The sequence below is a fragment of the Chenopodium album genome, chromosome 15 (genome assembly GCF_948465745.1).
Source record: "Chenopodium album chromosome 15, dcCheAlbu1.1, whole genome shotgun sequence".
Classification (NCBI taxonomy): domain Eukaryota; kingdom Viridiplantae; phylum Streptophyta; class Magnoliopsida; order Caryophyllales; family Amaranthaceae; genus Chenopodium; species Chenopodium album.
In genome coordinates, this window is record NC_137848.1 from 4914662 (window position 1) to 4935385 (window position 20724).

A 20724-nucleotide genomic window follows, 5' to 3' on the forward strand; every position below is an offset into this window, starting at 1 on the left:
ACCTGGATAAGGGAAGAATTACCTCCGGGAAAGAAGGCTCTTGGGTGCAGATGGGTGTACAAGGTGAAACATAATTCCGATGGCACAATTGAACGATTGAAGGCTCGCCTTGTTATATTTGGCAATCATCAGGTTGAGGGCGTTGACTATAATGAAACATTTGCTCCCGTCGCTAAAATGGTCACTGTTCGTGCTTTCTTGGTTGTTGCTGCAGCGAAAAATTGGGAACTGCATCAAATGGATGTTCATAATGCCTTTATTCATGGCGATCTTGATGAGGAAGTATATATGAAGCCTCCCCCTGGATTTCATGGCACCCAACCTGATATGATTTGTCGTCTTCGGAAATCTTTGTATGGTCTTCGACAAGCACCTCGTTGTTGGTTTTCTAAATTGGCCGGTTCTCTAAAGAGGTATGGTTTTTTGCAATCGTACTCTAACTACTCTTTATTTACTCTGCAAACTGGTTCTATTCAACTTAGTGTTCTGGTGTATTTTGATGATTTAATCATCTCTGGTAACGATTCTTCTGCTATTTCAACATTCAAATCATACTTGAGTGACTGTTTTCATATGAAAGATTTGGGTGTGTTAAAGTACATTCTTGGTATTGAGGTTGCGCGGAGTCCGGAAGGCATATTTTTATGTCAACGAAAATATACAGTTGATATTATTGCAGAGTCGGGTTTGCTAGGGGCCCGTCCAACAAGTACTCCGATTGAGCAGAATCATACTCTGGCTAAATCAGAGTCCCCTCTTATTACTGATCTTGAAATGTATCGACGGCTTGTGGGTCGGTTGATTTATTTATCTTTTACTAGACCTGATTTGGCTTATGCGGTTCATATCTTGTCTCAATTTATGCAACAACCGCGGTAGGATCATTGGGAGGCTGCCCTTCGTACGGTGCGTTACTTGAAAGGATGTCCGGGTCAGGGAATCCTTTTGAGTTCAGATTTTGATTTGCATATTACAGGTTGGTGTGACTCGGATTAGGCTAGTTGTCCTTTGACGAGACGTTCAATTACTGGTTGGTTGGTGTTTCTTGATGGTTTTCCTATTTCTTGGAAGACTAAGAAGCAGGATATTGTTGCTAAATATTCTGCTGAGGCAGAGTATCGTTCGATGTCTAAGGCCACTAATGAGTTAAAATGGTGAAGGCACTACTAGCTAGCTTGGGAGTTTCTCATCCGCGTACAATGAGCTTGTTTTGTGATAGTCAATCTGCGTTATATGTTGCGCACAATCCGGTCTTCCATGAACACACTAAGCATGTTGAGGTTGATTGTCATTATGTTCGGGATGCGATTCAAGAAGGGATCATTAGTCCGTCGTATGTGAAGACAACGGATCAACTAGCAAAAATGTTTACTAAGGCTCTTGGCAAGCAACAATTCATGTATCTTCTTGGCAAGTTGGGCATTTGTGACTTTCATGCTCCAACTTGAGGGGGGTGTTGAGACCTAATATTGTACTTAGTATTGTATTTAGTTAATGGGCTAATTTATGTCTATAAGGCCTAATCTCTTTACTTAGGGTGTATAAAATACTTTTGTGCATAAGCTAATACAACACACAGAAAATTCATTCTTAAAGTTTGACACATATTGTCAAACTTAATGATTGTTTAGATTCTTACATTAAATCATATATGACACATTAAATATCAATAAAACTCAATCAAAAGTCAAACGGCATAATTAAACTTATGGTCTTTAAGAACTGTACAAGTCATGTGCCTAAACTAGCCTAATTAAATTAAATTAAATTCAACTCAAATATTGAATACCTAGGTTTAATTAAGATCGTTGACGCTTATTAAAGTACTTTTCATAATTATCATTATAACATCAAAATATATTAATCATCAAAAGTCAAAACATACAAGTAATAAATAGGTTTAAATCCAAATTTTGCCTCTCTAACCCCAAAAATATCTAATGACCCCCACAAACTAGTATTACTAGTGGAAAAAAGGCCCTATAATTTAATTTAGGGTAATGTTATATGTAACCCTAATGGCTATATATAGGGCTACATATAAGCATTAAATATACTCTTAAAAATTGTATAAAATTAGAAATTTATGAGAAAAACACACATAAATCAGTGTTATTAGTCTTTATATTTTGATAATTTCTTAACTTTTTACGATTTTTAAGAGTTTTTAATCAAGTATAACATTTTCCTTTAATTTATTAGCCAGAGCTAAATTAACAGTTTTTTTGGGCCTGTATATTTGCCCTACAATGTACCAAAAGTACCAAAGTTGAAGTTCTATTACAATTAATTGCCACGCTACTGGCCCCATTTTATGTTCATTCATTGCCCCACAAACTATGAACAGGCCGTTAAATAATTTTTGTGTCGTCATATTGCATTCTCTGCATAAAATACTGGCCAGAGTTTCCTGCATTGACGTGGAGTGAGACACCACTTTTAGAATAGTGATTCTGTGATAGCGATTGTCGGTACATCTTCTCGTCCCTTAAAAATTGCTCCATTGTTTTTCAATTAGTTTAAAATTACTCTACTTCTTATTTAAAAAATAACTTAGTCTTGTTATCATTTTAATTCTCTTACATTCTACTCCGTATATTGACCTTATTAAACTGCACATAGACAATTTTTTTTAGTGAGGGTCTTCATTTGCGACATTTAGAATTTTTCGATTGAGTAACAAAAGGTAAATGGGTCAAATAATTAAGGGACGGGTGGAATAATAGATAATCCTAGTTGATACCCATGTACATAATACATATGGAGTACATTTATTTATCTTTATCTTTAGTGTACTTACGTACATGGGTATATCCTTAGTTTCTTACACACCAATACACCAATCGAACACAATCTTGAAAAATAAAAAACCTTTTTTCTTTAAATTTCTCTTGTTTGTTGTGAACGTCTAAAGTCCAAAAGGAGAACATAGGGCACATGGGTAGAACATGCCATCCCTTATTCTAGATTATGTATTTGCATTATTTCACAAGACTTTCACCAAGAAAAAAAAATGTCTTCTAAAACTTTTACAAGTAACATAATAACACTCTTATTTATTGGTTAAAATAATACGCTTTCACATATAATAGATTAAATAGTGTTAAGTAGGTAGTTTGAACAAAATTTAAACTATCATTTTAATCTCGGCTCTATTAAATAATACGGTCCTAAACAAACATATATAGACTTTGCTATACTTAAAATATTTGAGATTTGAACTTTCATTTGTGACTTTCATAATGTGGACATGAAGATCGACTAGAAGTCTAGAAGTAAATACTCCGAGCTAACAAGTAGCTCTTTTTCCTGGTCCATAAATACATGGAAGAATAAAAATAATATATGGATTTTTTTGAAAAAAAAAAATAACTAACAAGAATTTATTATAGGATGAGACATTTTATCATATAAAAATTTTGGACAGACATAGGCTCAAAGGTTACATAGTGTCGGTGAAACCATGATATAAATATTTCTGGTTTTGTTGATACAATATCATCTCATGTAATTTATACTCACCACTACAATTTTTTCATTTATTGATGCACAATTTCTGTGCCACTAACTTTCATTAACCGTAAACTAGCTAAAGAAGGCACAGTAGATTTAAGTACTATAGTGTTGAATTACTAGGATTCTTTAATATCCATTGCATTTTTCTTCATGTCATCTTGTTACTTTAATGCAATATTTAGCTTAGGTGTTGTTAATTTCAAAAAAAAAAAAAAAAAAAAAAAAAAAAAAAAAAAAAACTTAGGTGTTGTTTTGAAGCACTATTAAAATACAATTTTATCGTTTTTTTATTATCAAAATCCATTAGTAAGTAATTTAAGGTAACAAGCAAGTACTAATATGAATATTTCACATAAAATTTTAATTTGTAATTAAGTAAGGAATTATTTTGATAAGTAATATACAAATCCTTAACACCTCACAAACATAAACAAAAATCACGTACTTGTCGTTCATAAAGAAATATCATTACAATAATTATTACAAATAAGCTTAATTTCTATTTTGCATCAATGAGAACATATAACTATCCAAACTCCAAAGTAACAACTTTGGCATCATTGTCAATGCAACTAACTTCCTAACTTCATAAAACCCTACATCATTTCCACATTGTATTAAGGTTAATTAGCTAATTAAGCAAATCATTGCTAATTTGGGGTGTGTTCAACCTCCTAGGTGGCCCAAAACCCCAAAATTACTAAATTTATTGTAGTATCCTAGCAACCAAAAAAGTAACATGGGCCCCAATCTATATACCCAATCAAGTTTCCTCAAATTCACCAATTTCTATACCCTCTTTAATTCTTTATAAACACCCTTTACTCCTCCTTGCTTACATAGTTCAAAACTCACACAAAAGAAAATGGCATTTCATCTCTTCTTTCTCTTCCTCTTAATCTCTCTTCTTTCCCCCATTTTCATCCACTCCTCCCATGTTAAAGATCCCGAACTAGTAGCACGTGAAGTACAAGAGTATGTCCTTAAACTTATCGAATTCATAATTAAACATGTACATCACACATAATACATAATGTTATACTTCGTGGTCGTTTGATTTACATGAAAATATGTGAAATTTTGTTATTTTAGGAAGTTGGAAGCTATGCTGGTAGTCGTTTGGTTCCAAATATAACTTTTTATATACACTTATAAGTAGAAACTTTGTCGCAAGTAAAACTTTCTAAAAATTGCAATATTTTTTGAAAAAAGTGTACCTTCATTCAATTAAGTAATTACTAAAAGTTCAATTGCATATGAATGTTACACCTACAATATACATTTTTTTTTTTTTTTGGAGGGAAAATTTTACAATGTAGTGAATGTACATGAGTTTACACTAATGTAACACATTTTTTCTCTTATAACAATATTGTAGGAAAATTATTAATGCAACTACAAGGAGGAATTTAGGATACCTATCATGTGGGACCGGAAACCCGATCGACGACTGTTGGCGGTGCGACCACAAGTGGTTTAAGAACCGCCAACGGCTAGCGGATTGTGCCATAGGGTTTGGCAAGGGTGCGCTCGGGGGCAAAAACGGAAAGATGTACGTGGTCACGGACAAGGGCGACAATCCAGTAAACCCTAAACCCGGAACCCTAAGGTGGGGTGTCATCCAAGAAGAGCCACTATGGATCATATTTGCTCATGACATGGTGATCAAGCTTAAAGAAGAATTAATGATGAACTCATTTAAGACAATTGACGGTAGAGGGGCCAGTGTACATATTGCTGGTGGTCCATGCATAACTATACAATATGTTACAAACATTATAATACATGGTTTAAATATACATGATTGTAAGCGTGGAGGGAATGCTATGGTGCGGGACTCCCCATCACACTACGGGTGGAGGACGATATCGGACGGTGATGGTGTTTCCATCTTTGGTGGGAGTCATATTTGGGTTGATCATTGTTCACTCTCTAGTTGTACTGATGGTTTAATTGATGCTATTCGTGGTTCAACTGCCATAACAATCTCTAATAATTATATGACCCACCATAACAAGGTTATGTTGTTGGGACATAGTGATTCTTTAACTAGAGATAAGAATATGCAAGTTACTATTGCTTTCAACCATTTTGGTGAAGGGTTGGTCCAACGGATGCCAAGGTAAAGCTTCTAAAATTCTCTTGTTGTCTCTTTTTCTCGAGTGTGTTGTTTGGATTTAGTTGTCACGTTACTGATTTAGTTTACACTGAAAATGTGACAGTTATATGTGGTGAACGCTAACTTTTTGATGCAAAATGGGGAATTTGGGCAGGTGTAGACATGGGTATTTTCATGTGGTGAATAATGACTATACACATTGGGAAATGTATGCAATTGGAGGAAGTGCATCACCTACAATAAACAGCCAAGGCAATAGGTTCCTTGCTCCCAATGACCCAAATAACAAGGAGGTAATTTTTATCCTCAAACTCAAATTAGAAGTTTATATTTTTTTTTAATATGTCCAAATTTTATAAACTAGTGTTTACTTGGGGATATAGATCAAACTTGACACCTAATTACCAAAAATTGATAGAAATTGTTTTTATACACATTACTCTCGATATTTTAAAATAAGATACAGAGTAATTCGTAAATTGTTATAATTGACTCGGAAAAGCCATTTGTTCATCTTTAAATCATACAAAAAAACCCGGTTTAAGGGCTAAAGAATCAATAATAAATTACTTGTCCATGTATCATACATGTGTTAAGTTAATGGATTAAGGCTTTGATTTATTGATTAATAACTACTGTAGTTAATGGATTGCAAGATTTGGTTAAATATAATTGTAGGTAACAAAACGAGAAGAGTGGCCACAAAGTGTATGGAAGAATTGGAATTGGAGATCACAAGGAGACCTAATGTTGAATGGAGCCTTCTTCACTTCTTCAGGAGCAGCGTCTTCCTCGAGCTATGCTAGGGCTTCCAGCTTAAGTGCAAGATCTTCTTCGTTCGTAGGATCGATAACCATGTCAGCCGGTGTACTGAACTGCAAGCAAGGCACTCGCTGCTAGAGCAATATTATTATTGTACTAAACTCCCCAAATTGTATTTATCTAAAAGGGGAGGGGTGAAAAGTATTGCTTACCCTCTTTCGGAGTAGAACTATACTAACACAACTTCAGCCTGCTTCTGAAGAACAGAAGATATCTTAAGAAGCAAGAGCAGATGTGTTGTAAGCTCATTCATAATAGTAATTTTTCTTGCAATTCATCTCCAAATTTGTTCTTTTGATCAGGATTCATTTAGCGAATCAACAAAGAATAATAAATGCTCACAAAACAATGCCTCGACCAACCATCCATGAACTATCATAATTCATGATGATGCCATTCTAACACAAAAGAATAGGCAACTATAGAACGAAATAAGCTAAAACGAAACAAGCGGTCTGATAGTCTGAAACAGAGAAAGAAATTGATAAATTAATGGGAGCCTCATTCAACCACATACTTCATATAAAAAAAGAAAAACAATCTATATACCAGAATTTCAAAGTTACAAGTCTTACAACTAATAAAAAAAGGACAAGTCAAAGAATTACTACGTAAATAGATCTATCTATAAACATGAATTCATGACATTCAAACTTGTGGGATGCAATAATGGGGTCAGATCTCACATGGAATGCAGCATACACAGTAATGCCATAATAAATAATCACAAGACAAAATTCCAACCACAACTTTATCCCTTATAAAATTCACATGAACATTTGATGCCTTAGATTTTGTCTGCTCCTAAAAATTAAGCAAACTTATTCTGCCTTTATTATGAAATCAGACTCTGACAGCTTTATCCTATCCACATAAAATTGTGCAGAATTGTCAGCAAGCCAAGATCTAGCTTCACAAAGCTAGCACTTGTAACTCCATTATTTACGGAATACATAATATTAAGGTTTATAAGATGAAGATATAACAATAAACCACAAAATCAAACATCTACATTGATCAGAAAAGACGGTCTAACTGAGAATACTCAGTGAAAAAGATTCGAAGTACAAAATTTAGGGGCAAACAGAGTTTCAATTCATTGTCATGAGAAACGTTCCATTTTACGCCACAAAAGCATCATCAAAGACCCAATAGAATGACATCTACTCTTAAGAAGGGGGAGGACTCACACAACATAACCTAAATTACATACTATCAAAATTCAGATGGGGTAATGACATCATCTATCTTCAAAATCATCTTCACAACCTGGGTAGCTAACAAAATCTGCTGCTGCTTCCCGATCAAGGTCTCGAAAACATACTGCTCACGCATGTCGTTTGTGCCAACGTCATTGCAATCTATGCCCAAGTGAGTAATGTTCTCCTGCACAAACCAAAAGGCAAGACCAGGGACTCAGTTAAGTTTCAATTCATCAAACTTGAATTTAATCCCCCAAAAAATGCAGTAATCCTCCTACATTGCTCACACTTTCCACAACAGATTATATGAAAAACAAAGTTAAAAAATAAAGCAAATATAATGTCACGCACAGGCACACATTTTTCCATAAGAAACGCCAAAAGGATTTAAACTGAACCAGTTCCCTAAAAACCCAAACCGTGTTTAAAAAATTAAAAATCCAACTGCTCCTACAGTAGGTCATTACCAGCATAGTAGCAAGAAAAATGTCAAGGAAGCATATATATTTAAAAACACTAATATACTCATAACTGTATTGGCTGTATGGCTACTAAGAGAAATCATGGACCCGTCCTTTTCTGATTTATCAGCCTATGAGCAGCATTCTCACATAAGAACTTATGTATCATAGCAATTTCATACTAACAAGCATGCACTCAGTAATCCATTAAAAGGAGAGTAGAAGAGTCTCATGGAAAATCATACTTACGGTTTGTTTGGATAGTAAAGTGGAAGAAAAGGAAGGAGAGGAAGAAGGTAAGGTAACATTTTCCTTCCAAATCTTTCCAACATTGGAAGGATTTGATTTATTACAGAGGGGAAATAGATCCTTACATTTCCCTTCCCTTCTACCAAATGCTATATAAACACAAGGGAGAATGGATCCCTTTTCTCTTCTCTTCCTTTCACTCCAATTTTCTCAATCCAAACAAAGTATCACTGTTAAGGAAGTGAAAATTAAACACCGATATGAGGTATAACATGGTGCACAGCACATTTGACAGCAGGAAAGAATATCCACTTGCCAGATGATATGATATTTTTTAAAAAAACATGCATCTTTCTTACGTAAGCTCATTGAATTACAAAAATGAAAGTTAAACAGTAGGAACCTTAGATGAAACACGCAGGATTTTACTCATCAGCAATTGCAGGGTATATACTACATTACTCTTTGTGGTAGCAATTTCGTAACTAATTGGAGATTCTTATTTTAAACAACAGATGTGCAAGACTCCCTGGTTAAGCAATTCTAAAAGAAAGGCCTTGATCCACAGTCTCTTTTTAAGCCAAGATAAAAGCAATTCATCAACTAAAACGGTGGAAGATACAAAGTGCCACACAGACAGTTACCTTGATTTGCTGATGTTTCACGGCAGACAGTGTTTCAATAGGCTGAAGACCACTGTTTTCAGCAAGTGCCATGGGAACTGCATCAAGAGATTCAGCAAAGGCCCTGATAGCATACTGCAGATACAAGAAAAGACAGTTAAAAATAAATGAAAGTTACAAAACATTCAATATTCAAGGTAATATTTTAATACCTGCTCAACTCCTGGAAATCGATCAGCACCTGCCTCTACAGCAAGAGAACAAGCAATTTCAGCAGAACCACCACCATACACAATAGAATTGTTGCGGATTAGGTTCCTTGCAACACAAAGTGCGTCATGGATGCTTCTCTTTGTCTCTTCAATCATCATTTTGTTACCTGCATCATGAATGTTAAATAAGCAATTAGCATACACAGCACAAATACAACACAAAGTACATGCACATGCACTTACATAAGCCTAATTAGGTAAATAAGAGATTGAAATTGTATCAGATGTGAACTAAGTAAGATTTAGAACAGAGACATGAACCTACCGCCACGGATAAATATGGTCACAGCCTTTGAATTGGCACAATGTTCAATGTACAGCATTCGATCTTTTGTGGTACCAAAAGCTTTCTCACGAACCAACCCGGCCTGAAATATCAGGACTATATCAGGGGAATAAAAAGAAAGGCCACACAGAGAACTTCAAAAAAAAAAAGTATTAACCTTCACTTATAAGTCAGGGACAAATTTTTCTGGCATTGCGAAACTTAAAAAGATTTAAGCAACACAATTTCACATATGAATATAAGTACAAAATAGGACTAATAAAAGATAGGTCACATTATTGATTACAGAAGAATACAGTACGAGATTAGATGATACAAGTTTACTCAGCTGAGAAGATTTATAACAAGAATCAAAACTCTAGTTAAACCTCAGCTTTGTTGAGCAAGGCATGGCTAATGACACATTCAGGTAGCTTTTAGCAAATTGTCAAACACTGGGGCTAATGCATCAAAATGGGCCAGTTGGATACCCCTAACTACAATGTCACTGAAAGTTATTTGTTCATCAAAATAAGAGAATTCAACCCTCATCATAATTCATATATAATCACAATAACTCAAAAGAATATTTCAGTGAGGGACATCCAGACCACTGCTTCAAAACACCCTTCCATGACAAGCTAAGGACTTAACAATCATTTCACGCAAGGTATTGACTGATAACTGTCGCTACGGCTATTGTTCCACAAAATTGAAACATTTCAACAAAAGCAGGAATATATTATAATGCCAAGCTACATACTAATAAGAAATCCATAAACAAACAAAAAAAGGATCATGCTTGAAGGAGTTTTTGTTTGAGTCTAACAAAGGAAATTACAAGATGATGCAAGACACATCTCATTGCAGCAATCATTATGACATCAATACCTAAGCAAAACGGACACATGCTAACTTCGAAAAGAAATTAAACATCTCAGTTAAAACTATTATTCAAGAAGCTTTAGCAAAAGGGGCATTCGTACCCGTCCCAGCTTTTCAGGAGTCAATTCTTGAAATCTGGGGACAATTCTTCCTCCTGAAAATACATAGAATTTCCAAGTAAGTACAATCCAACTAAACAAAGGTCAAACCATATTCTATAGCAAGAAAAGGCATAATCACACACCGGTGGCAATAGCAATAAGCTCCAGCTCAACACCTCCAACCCATCTGACAGCAGGCAAATTCCTATGCATCAACAAATGGTTTGCTTCATCATCGAAACCCCATTGACAGATAACCAAAGTTGCACCAACATCCTGAAACTCCCAAATCCGCCAAATGAGAGATGTGTATTACAAAAGTGCACATCCTTGAAAACATAACATACTCCTTCAGACTCTAAGAATCTCAGTCATCAAACAGAAATAGGCATAGACATGCTGTTGATGTCACAATTCACTTAACAGAGGACTTTTTTTAATCAGAACATAGAATCAAAAGACTGAACCAGAATAAGATTTAAAAAGAAACTAAACAAGCCATGATCCAAAAGAAGGAATTAGCTAAATGGATATTTCTCCAGCAAACCAGCAACAGTAACCTTTATGAGCTACGACCATGCATACAAGCGCTTGGCTTCCTTGCACATCCTAACCCAAAAATGGGTAGGGATATAGGATGTTTGAAAAAATTTCACAAATTGTCGTAACTAGAACAGCTTATGTGCCACCATACATATACATATCATTCAAAGAAGCAGCAAAATAATCAAACATATATATGATGTCTCAAAACCCACCTTGCACTTTTGAACCATTTCATCAAAGTAATGTTGCTCTTGTTTGCGTAATGTCTCAAACTTCTCCACAGTGTCAATCTCAACCTTATGCTTGGTTTTTGGCTTTGGTGGCTCAAAGGGGCAAGTTAAAATTGCTATATTAGCATCTTCAATTTTTTTCGGCATTTGGGGGTGGCTCATGTCCTTGTCCACAACAATACCATAGATGAGTTCGGTATCTTCAAGTTTACCTCCCACTTTCCCCTCTACTTTAATTAGATCAAGATTAACATCCTTCCGCTCCAAGTCTGCAACAGCCAAAACCGCTTTAACCGCAATCTCAGCCAAACTGCGTTTACAGCGATTTACACTGGAAAAAAAAAAAAGTAATTTTAAGTTCCTGACAGTGAGATTCATCAAGAAAACCACAACCATATATAAAATAATAAGTCAAGGTAAGTATGATAGCCAACAAGCCCGACATACGGGCTCTTGCAGTCTTGCTAGATGAATGAGCAGAACTCCCACTAGCTAAAGCCAAGGATATAACTCTTTGGTATCAATATATGGTTCTGATAATAGAATATCCATTAGACCAGATTACCAAAGAAATTTAGGCATTTGACTTAAGTGCAATATAGAACTTATTCCAGAGGAGATCTCCAAGCATTTTAAAGTCATATTTGTCTCTAGGGAGCATATTGGCAGTTAACATTCAGAGAGAAGTGCTGGTTATTAACTGTCAGAGAGAAGTGCTTCCAGGGGGAAAGGTGGTGGGCAGATAATTTCACAAATCCAACTTGTTAAGACATTGCAAAATCAGCAAGAGTCCTTTGACTAATTGAATAATCACGTGGAGTTAAAACCACACACCATACACCAGGATAAGAACAGCAACAAATCTAGAAGCGACTGACAACTTGATTTTGATATGCTCACATTGATTTGAACATCAGCTAATAGAAACAAGTATTATTGAGGATAAAATTCACATGTTTGGGCTGAGCAAGAAATAGTAGATTTGGCATGAGCAATACATGGTGGATTTGACATAAACAAGAGTTTGTGTAATTGACATGAGCAAGGCATAGAGGATTGAACATAACCCATAAGCACTATTACCTAAATAAATTAGCAATATAACACTCCTCATATTACTAAATATAGGCTCCATTTGATTTGAAGTCATTCAACAGTTAAACTCTGGGTTGTTCAACATTCTTTGACTTATTTCAGAAAAAGTTAATTCAAATAAGTTTGTTACAATCAAGATAGCAGATAATGAATTAAGTTTAGATAATACACGTTCATCTTATTTAAATTCAGTTGAATAGAACACAACCTTAGCCAAAACTGTATTACTATCCTTCACAAATAAAATTTTTATCTCAACCATGAATGATATGAGAAGTTTCATAACATAAAATACTATATTTAGAATGTGACCTAATGTTTATATTTTGAGAAAGCAGTATTAGTATAAATCTCAGAGTACTAAGGTCATAAATTTCAGGGCGCTCCTACTACTTTCTCTATTCTTCATTTATCTCAGCAGCTAGCTCCTAACTCAGGCAATCATGCAACATCAAGGTTTGCTTAATTTATACTCCAGTAAGCTTGGCAAATGAAAATCAATCAGACCGGGAGTAAAAAGTCATAGCCACTTTAAAATACTAGAAATCATGACTCGTGAGAAGGATAAGTAAGCATACATTTTCGAAGACAAAGTAGTCATGCAAGTCTGGATCAAAGGCTCTACATCGGTTTCTCCAAATTCAAATTTATGTGCGATCTTCTCCAGATGTTCAACAGCGATCCGAGAAGCCACTTCATATCCTTCTGCTATTCTAATAGGATGGATACCACGATCTAAGAGATTTTCAGCCTGCTCCAGAAGGGCACCAGCCATGACAACTACTCCAGTAGTGCCATCACCAATTTCATAATCCTGACTGCGGGACAATTCAACCATCAACTTTGCAATTGGGTTATCAACATCCATCTGGTCCAAGATAGTAGCACCATCATTTGCTGAAAACAAGGATAGCATAAGTGTAAGAATCATAAATGGAAAAACAAACTTGCATAAAATGACATACCTTTACATTTCAAAAGCCTACTACAGTGATGAACAAAACTATAGTTGAATGTAGTTTTAAGATTGATTACTCTAGAGTTAATAATTGCTGTCCTATGATTTAATACAATATGGACATGGACAACACTTCACCTAGAGAAAATATAACTGTCGATAAGTAGTATATTAGGATCCTTCAAATATTAGATGCTAGTCCTCTATTAAAAAAATAATCAATAATTTTATTGTCTAACAAATAGAATAAGCATAAACAGCCAGCCATCCTGAGATTTAAGCTTGAATAGGTTAGAATCAGAAGTTGAACAAGCTCATTGTACCCCAAACAAAAGGACCAAACAACATATTAGAAATATACCCAGTAGATCAAAAGAAATAGTTGCTAGAGAAATGAATCCATATGGATGATCATATGTCCAAGGAAAACAGGTCAAATTGATCAATAATCTCCCCAGCTATAACCCAAACCTAGAGGTGCATTCTAAAACCCTAGCTCATCCCTGTTGCAAACCTCGAAAAGCAATACCCGTAAATCTTAAGAGTTAAAAACCCAACTTCTCCAACAAAAATGCATATGAAATCATTTATATTACTAAATAAAAATGTAATTAACTGAAAAGTTCATTGGAGAAGGCCGCATTCATCTTCTCATTTGCTAAAGTTAAGATCTTTCCAAACCCTAGAACATAACTAATCCCAAAAGGATCCTTCATTCAATATCTCGCAGAGAAGGCAAAGCACATCAATTCTAAGCTAGTTGCAAACATCCCAATTAATTAGCTATAAGCAAGCATTAAACCAAGTACAAATCCAAAACCCAGAACCCAAACCCTAGCACTAACATCTGAATTCAAAATTATACCTATTAAGTTAAAAATCAGACCATAAAATCACCTAAAAATCCCTAATTTGAAACAATAATTGCACAAAAACATCTAAAACGAGTGAAAATCAGATTAGACAGAAAAAGTAACTGATAACAATGTCACCGTCAGGAGATTGGAGCATCTTATCCATGCCCTTAGGACCAAGTGAAGTACGAAGAATACGAGAAACCGCTTTTCCAGCAGTAACATTAGCTTTCACAGCCTCTAATCCACTCAATCGAGCCTTCTGTTCTTGCTCCCTCAATATTATGAATCGCCGCCCCGATTCATCGAATGCCGCAAACGACATTTCCCCCTTTCGAGATGAATCAGAACAAGAAGAAGAACCAGCAATAAAAGTAATGAATTTTGAGAGAGAACAGAAATAGTGTGAATTGTACAAACTCCGAAAATATGAAAATGAGAGTGAGAGAAGTAGAGATATTAGTAGAGCGTTCTAACTTGATAATAGTACGGTGTTTTATGGATCATCCGACCCATTTTTAAGCTTTTTTTGTGACCTAAAACTAAAACCCAACTCAAAACTTTTTTTTCTTTTTTGAAAATATAAAAAAAAAAAACTATGAAGTACAAACTCAAATTTTGAAACTGTTTTTTTTTTTCCCAAGAGCTAAAAAAGCAAACTAGATGGAGTTCGATCTCATTTATTTAGTGGCTAACCAACTAAAACCAACTAAACTAGTCGACATCCTTCTACTGACTACAAGAACGGCCCAAAACCAAATCAAAACCCTAGAAACATCTGAATCCAAATTAGTGAAACAAAAATTTAGAAGCAGATCAGAAATAAAAAGGCAAACATTTAGAAAAGAAAAGTAAGGGTAGTAACTGATAGTGATGTCGCCGTCGGGAGATTGGAGCATCTTGTCCATGCCTTTAGGGCCGAGAGAAGAGCGAAGGATGCGAGCGACGGCTTTACCGGCGGAAATGTTGGATTTCTGAGCTTCTAAACCTCTTAAACGGGTCTTTGATTCTTGCTCCCTCAGTATAATGAAGGGACGTCCGAATTCATCGAACGCCAACGCCATTGTCGATTACTTGAGATGAATTTTGAGGAGAGAGAAAGAGGTGGAAGGTTGTGGAAGCTCCGAGAATGGGAGCGGGAGAGTGAACAAAGAGGAGAGAGACTTGGGCGGAGTTACTTATTAGCAGCGCCGCACCGCTGTAGCCTCTAGGGATGGATGATCGATTTGTTGGTTTGTTCTGGATCATCCTAGACCCGTTTTCTTTCGGATCTTATACCCAAATTCAAACCTTTTTTTATTTTTTTTATTTATGCTCCTACAAAGCATGTATAAAAATACAACAAGCATGTACGAGTATCATTTTATTCATATAAATACAGTATAAAAATCATACTCAATAAAAAAACCTTGCCTTACACATAAAAAAAAAATAAAAAAAAAAAATTGGAAATTATCTTTAAAATCATACGAGTATATCTTATCTTTTTTAAAAAATTAATCCATTTTATTCAATTACTTTGTAAGCTAAACAAATCAGTTTCAATCTTTGAAATGAAATTTTAATATCTAGAAACGTACTCCATAGTTAAATTGTAGGGATGACATAGAGATTTTAAAAAAAATAAGGGTATAACATAAACTATTGTAAATTACGGGGGAAGTGGCAAATTGAAAGGTCAAAGCTAGGAGATACTACATATTTTGATTAATAGTTATATTTTGATTATTTGATTAATAGTGTGTAATTCGTGAGGCTTACTGTGTTTGGGTTGTAGGCACGAAAAAATTATATAAGTGCAACATCGGATTTCATATAGGTCAAAAATCAAAATATTAGGTCAAAAATCAAAATATTGACTTAGACTTATTTGACTATTAATTAAATTTAATTATTTTGGGTGAAATATACTAAATTAGCCCATTTTAATTAAATTGTTTATTTAGTAGCTACTAAATGAATTAAGCTATTATAAATAAGTCATGATTAAGAGCCCTCTTCACATCACTTGGAGTAAGAAGAGGAAAACTTAGAGGAAACAAGGAGACTACAATAGAAAACAAAGAAAAACTTATTCTAGAAGATCATCCATGGAAGAGATCAAGCCTCGACGGCCCTCAACACAAAGGAAAGAACAACTTCAAATTATCAAGAACATCATCAGTTCAACCTCTACATCAAAGTCATTGATCTCGTCGGCTCTCAATCAAGGATTCAAGTCAGAGGTCTACATTAACAATAAGTCAAAGTTTTGCATCAATTGTCTTCTATCGTGATCAAGCCGTGACAGCCTCAATCAAGAATCAAGTCAACCCGTGAAACAAGTTAAAGTTCAAGTGGAGATTGAATCAGATGAGCAAATTAGAGATTGTACCCATAAATTATCAAATTCATTTATTTAGAATCTATATTATGCAGATTTAAAATTTGTGTGTACATGGGTAAAGGAAGTGGTCCATACCTAATTTTTTTTTAAAAAAAAAATCATCCAATTTTCTACAAGATCAAAGACAGGTAGGAGTCCAACCAAAGTTGCAAATTCAGACTCCAGCGTTTCCAAGTGATCCACATCAATGCCATGATTACTAATTGATCTACACACAAGTATTATGATTGAATTTTGCGGAAAATTTGTAAGAAACCTTTTAAAACATCAAATAAGTGAAATAGCACCTTTTTATAATAGTTTATTTTGAGAAAATACCTTGTAAATTATAATAATGTAAGTTATACGACTTCACGCCAAATTGTAAAAATGTAAACATTCCAATTTCCAGCAAATGGAATTAGGAATAGCCAGTAAGCCAGGTATAAACAAAACCAGCCAATAACAAAAATATCAGAGTTTCATTTGCACAAAGCCACATAGTGCTTAAATTCACGATTCTAGTCACTATATTATAAAAATCAAACGTGAACTATGCACATATTCAAGGCGACTCTCAGATTCCTACAAGGCTACAATACGCATTCTAGACAGAAAAATATGGCCTTTCTGCATTCTGCAAATTAAATATGACAGCAGGGGAGCGGGACACAAAAAAGAGCACCTTAAACAGATGAGAGTGTTTGGTCCTTTCATGATATGCTCTCTAAACAAGCTGCTCAAGTATGTTCCACATTTGCAGAACACTTCATCCACAGACAAAGGACCTAATTAATCATATGGAATTTGGATGTATGCAGCATCACACACAAAGGGAACATCAGCATACATCCCCGCGAGAGCGCACCTAATACACTCCAGCACGGTGAACAAGTAACCAAATGCCACAGCTGTCCAAAAATGCATGCCAAACTTGCCCCAGTAAACTGCTTGAGGCATCCAACGGCTGACAGTACCAATAACCTGCAAAGCTATCTCGAGCAACATCCCCATCACAACATGAAACCTGAAGAAGTGGGGCCACTCTTTTCTCCTCACTATCCCGAGGTAAGCAACAAAGAAATATGCCATGAAAAACCAGGGTGGCAGCCTTCCAATGGATCGGAGGAAAGGGTATGTTAGAAACTCAAGGTCCTCAAGAAAGGGATGAAGATGATAAGCTGTTTCTGCATACATCCAGGTCTCATGCAAAGGCATCAGATAAGGAAGGCAGGCTAGGGTTCTCCACCACCATCGAGGCTTCTTCATCATCTGAGGAAAGCGGAAACTATAAGGAACATCCTTTGCTGCTCGGGGTGCCATGGAGTGTCCTCTCCTTTTAGGTAACAGAGGAATAGTGTGCGACAAGCCACCATGCTCTCCACCCAAGAGAGGAGTCGATGAAGCTGAAAGATGAGAATACAATGAAAAACCTGCCATTTATCAATGAATAAAGATGTCAAAATCGGAAATAACAAATGACCAAGCAGTGAGTATGATCGGTAAGCACCACAAACAACAAATTGTATCTGAAAACACATAAATGGACCATGATTAGAACTTGTTGGATTCTTTTACCGGGTACTAGCAACCCTCAACACATGAGATAAAATTCTCTCAGCATAACTTTGTATAGTTTTATTGCTTGTCTGAGCCACCAAATACCTTCATATGTGTTTAGATGATGAACTTACAATCTAGAATTGTCCCAATGCCAAGCACAGTGTGAAAGGCCAATTCAATGATGGATTTGAAATTAAAATCATTAATTCATCACCCTGTCATTTGAAATTACAATACCCCTCAACTGCTCTATTTTTTCTGTACATGCCCACTTCTCAAACCTACTGCACAGCCAAATGCACTCTCCCCCTCCTCTCCTCTCCTCTCCTAAACGCCATTATCTCTACATCCCATCTCCTCCACTCTCACTGCAATCACCACCAAATACTCCATCTTTTATCAAAGCTAGAACCTGATGTTCCTCTATTCACTAGATACAGTTGATGATGCAGAAGCAAGAAAAACACAAATGTGGGCGGAAGCAGTGCAGATGTGGTTAACATGACCAAGGGAAATCATATTGTGGGAAGAGAAAGAATTGAAAATTTTCATTGCCTAATTAATTGTAGAATCGAAATTCTGGAAAACAAATTTCTAGTATTTGAAATGAAATGTGAGTTCCCAGATGCAGGACTGTCAAAAATTCAGAAGTATTGTTGAAAGTAAAACCAAACTCGGGAAACAAGAACAAAATTATATACCTGTAGGATGATTCAATTTCAGCGCCTCGGTTGGTCGACATAGAGCTCTGACATTGGTTAACACAGCCTTTGCAGGTAAAGGAGCAGGTCTTGGCCGGGAAGCATTACAGGAAATAGGCTTATATGGTCTGAAATTCATACTGCATCCATTTATGATCATTCTCTGACCTAGTTCATAAGTTTAAGCACCCAAAACAGAACATTTCAAACATCAATTAAGGAACTGGAGACCTAGGGAAGACTGAGATGAAAAATATCAGTCTGAGGATCAAAAATGTTGTAAAATGACAAAGTTGAAGTAACATTATAAATCACAAATTAGACTGATGAGCATGCACCTACAGAAATGCAACAATTGTCAACTAAAAGGTTTAATCTACACTTCATCGAGTCTCAATTTCCAGGATTCCCATTCTTTGTTAAACGTTTTCAATTTACACATAACAATAACAACACATCATTTCAATCATGGAAAATTGATAATTCATAAAACAAGCTGACAATTCATCGAGTCCCAACACAAAAGAAGCTTCAACTACAAAGGCGGCATGAAATTCTTGTCTTGGAATAAAATTAGTTCCCAAGCGAGGAAGGACTTTAATCAAAAACTAATCATATGTTTCAAAAATTAGTTCAGAACATTGCTGATAGAAACTTTCTACTAGTACATACTCATCAATACTCTCAAATATCTGCAGAATTGGAAAATTTACAGCATTTTGCAGAATTTCAGCTCCAATGTCAAGCAAAATATGTTTCTTAAACCACCCAACATCGAATTTGAACCCAAATTAAACCACCACCTACTTGAATTTGCACACAATCAATATTTCCAGCTTTGTTAATTGAATTACATAAAATTAATATTAAAATTCAGAAGTTAACAGAATTACCGAATACGAAGTATAACACTAATTATTCAATATCCAAGATGACAAAAAAAATAATCGAATTGGAGATGGAAGGTCGAATACAATTGCAGCAAAAAGATGAAAAGTGTGGTAATTTCGACCACATAAAAAGTTCATAGAAATAGAAATTACTGAGAAATAGAATTAGATTATAATTACACACTAAGAATGAAAACCCTAATTGACATTGAAAGTTAAAATTGAGCTGAAATTAGAGTAGAGAAAGTGAGGTCAGTTACCAGTGTGAGTGAGAGAAGTGTAGAAATGGAGGTTAATGAAGACGATGAATAGTGAAGTAGAAGAAAGAGGAAGAAGAATGTAAGCAGCAGTTAGGGTTTTGGGAAAGCAGCAGCAGCATACATGGTGATAATGGTGAGATTGGGGATAGGACTCCGAGAATGAGAGAGAACTCGAACTCGAACACTTACCGAGTTACCGTAGAGGGTTAGCCAAATTTCGGTTTTTTTTTTTTTTAAAACGACACCCTTTCGTTTAGGGTTCGTTTGACATTGTTTTGATTTTCTGTTTTTTTATTTTTGTTTTTTAAAAGTACTAGATAAGCCTTGTGCGATGCACGATATAAAAAATTTCTTTCAATAAGTATTTATTTTACATATGTCCCTCGTATGAGATAAATTATAAAACCTAACCATTAATTGCAATGCTATTTAAATCTAACTAATTTTAAAGAAGAGTACAAATACAAGTAAATTATGCAATATGAAGTACTCTTTAACCCGGAGTATTTATATTTTGAAGCCAAATAGTAACTCAAATTCATCGTAATATAATATATGGAATATAATTAATATAATAATTTTTTTTTTTTTAAAAAAAAAAAAAAAAAAAAAAAAAAAAAAAAAAAAAAAAAAACTATTGTAATAACTTAAGGTAAAAAAATAAAAATATAATGTCAGCAATTAATTTAGGCGGGAAAAATTTCAATCACAACTTAACACGTGTACAAATTAAAAAGTGATGATGTC

The 20724-nt window shown here is 35.0% G+C and overlaps 3 protein-coding genes across 6 annotated transcripts; 1 reads left to right on the top strand and 2 right to left on the bottom strand.

The window, feature by feature from the left end:
• Nucleotides 1-4380: 4380 nt before the first annotated feature.
• Nucleotides 4381-6673, top strand: LOC145582765 (putative pectate lyase 5). Its single transcript, XM_081639780.1, has 4 exons — nt 4381-4491; nt 4895-5638; nt 5790-5928; nt 6314-6673. Exons 1-4 carry the CDS (start codon nt 4382-4384, stop codon nt 6533-6535), a joined length of 1215 nt encoding a protein of 404 aa, XP_081495906.1. The 5' UTR covers nt 4381; the 3' UTR covers nt 6536-6673.
• Nucleotides 6674-7437: 764 nt separating this feature from the next.
• On the bottom strand, nt 7438-15341 carry LOC145582764 (T-complex protein 1 subunit epsilon). Of its 2 annotated transcripts, none has more exons than XM_081639779.1 (9): nt 15064-15341; nt 12965-13283; nt 11274-11622; nt 10659-10791; nt 10516-10568; nt 9530-9632; nt 9205-9371; nt 9014-9127; nt 7438-7843 (listed from the first exon to the last, which is right to left on the bottom strand). In XM_081639779.1, exons 1-9 carry the CDS (start codon nt 15260-15262, stop codon nt 7673-7675), a joined length of 1608 nt encoding a protein of 535 aa, XP_081495905.1. In that variant the 5' UTR covers nt 15263-15341; the 3' UTR covers nt 7438-7672. The 2 variants fall into 2 exon arrangements, with proteins under 2 accessions (XP_081495905.1, XP_081495904.1); XM_081639778.1 differs by lacking the exon at nt 15064-15341 and adding an exon at nt 14322-14722.
• A 1685-nt stretch (nt 15342-17026) lies between these two features.
• LOC145581677 (protein TIC 20-I, chloroplastic-like) lies at nt 17027-20168 on the bottom strand. Of its 3 annotated transcripts, none has more exons than XM_081638703.1 (3): nt 19978-20168; nt 18828-18990; nt 17027-17996 (listed from the first exon to the last, which is right to left on the bottom strand). In XM_081638703.1, exons 2-3 carry the CDS (start codon nt 18985-18987, stop codon nt 17356-17358), a joined length of 801 nt encoding a protein of 266 aa, XP_081494829.1. In that variant the 5' UTR covers nt 18988-18990; nt 19978-20168; the 3' UTR covers nt 17027-17355. The 3 variants fall into 3 exon arrangements, with proteins under 3 accessions (XP_081494829.1, XP_081494826.1, XP_081494827.1); XM_081638700.1 differs by having other exon boundaries at nt 18828-18995; XM_081638701.1 differs by having other exon boundaries at nt 18828-19068.
• Nucleotides 20169-20724: the final 556 nt, after the last annotated feature.

Excerpts from the sequence above, each read along its gene's own strand:
- LOC145582765 (XM_081639780.1), top strand. The coding sequence starts at position 4,382 with ATGGCATTTCATCTCTTCTTTCTCTTCCTCTTAATCTCTCTTCTTTCC. Across the intron at positions 4,492-4,894 it reads GTAGCACGTGAAGTACAAGA|GAAAATTATTAATGCAACTA; the intron begins GTATGTCCTTAA and ends ACAATATTGTAG. Across the intron at positions 5,929-6,313 it reads ATGACCCAAATAACAAGGAG|GTAACAAAACGAGAAGAGTG; the intron begins GTAATTTTTATC and ends ATATAATTGTAG.
- LOC145582764 (XM_081639778.1), bottom strand. The coding sequence starts at position 14,523 with ATGTCGTTTGCGGCATTCGATGAATCGGGGCGGCGATTCATAATATTG. Across the intron at positions 11,623-12,964 it reads ACTACTTTGTCTTCGAAAAT|TGTAAATCGCTGTAAACGCA; the intron begins GTATGCTTACTT and ends TTTTTTTTCCAG. Across the intron at positions 9,128-9,204 it reads GATTTCCAGGAGTTGAGCAG|TATGCTATCAGGGCCTTTGC; the intron begins GTATTAAAATAT and ends TTGTATCTGCAG.
- LOC145581677 (XM_081638703.1), bottom strand. The coding sequence starts at position 18,987 with ATGATCATAAATGGATGCAGTATGAATTTCAGACCATATAAGCCTATT. Across the intron at positions 17,997-18,827 it reads GAAATTGAATCATCCTACAG|GTTTTTCATTGTATTCTCAT; the intron begins GTATATAATTTT and ends GATAAATGGCAG.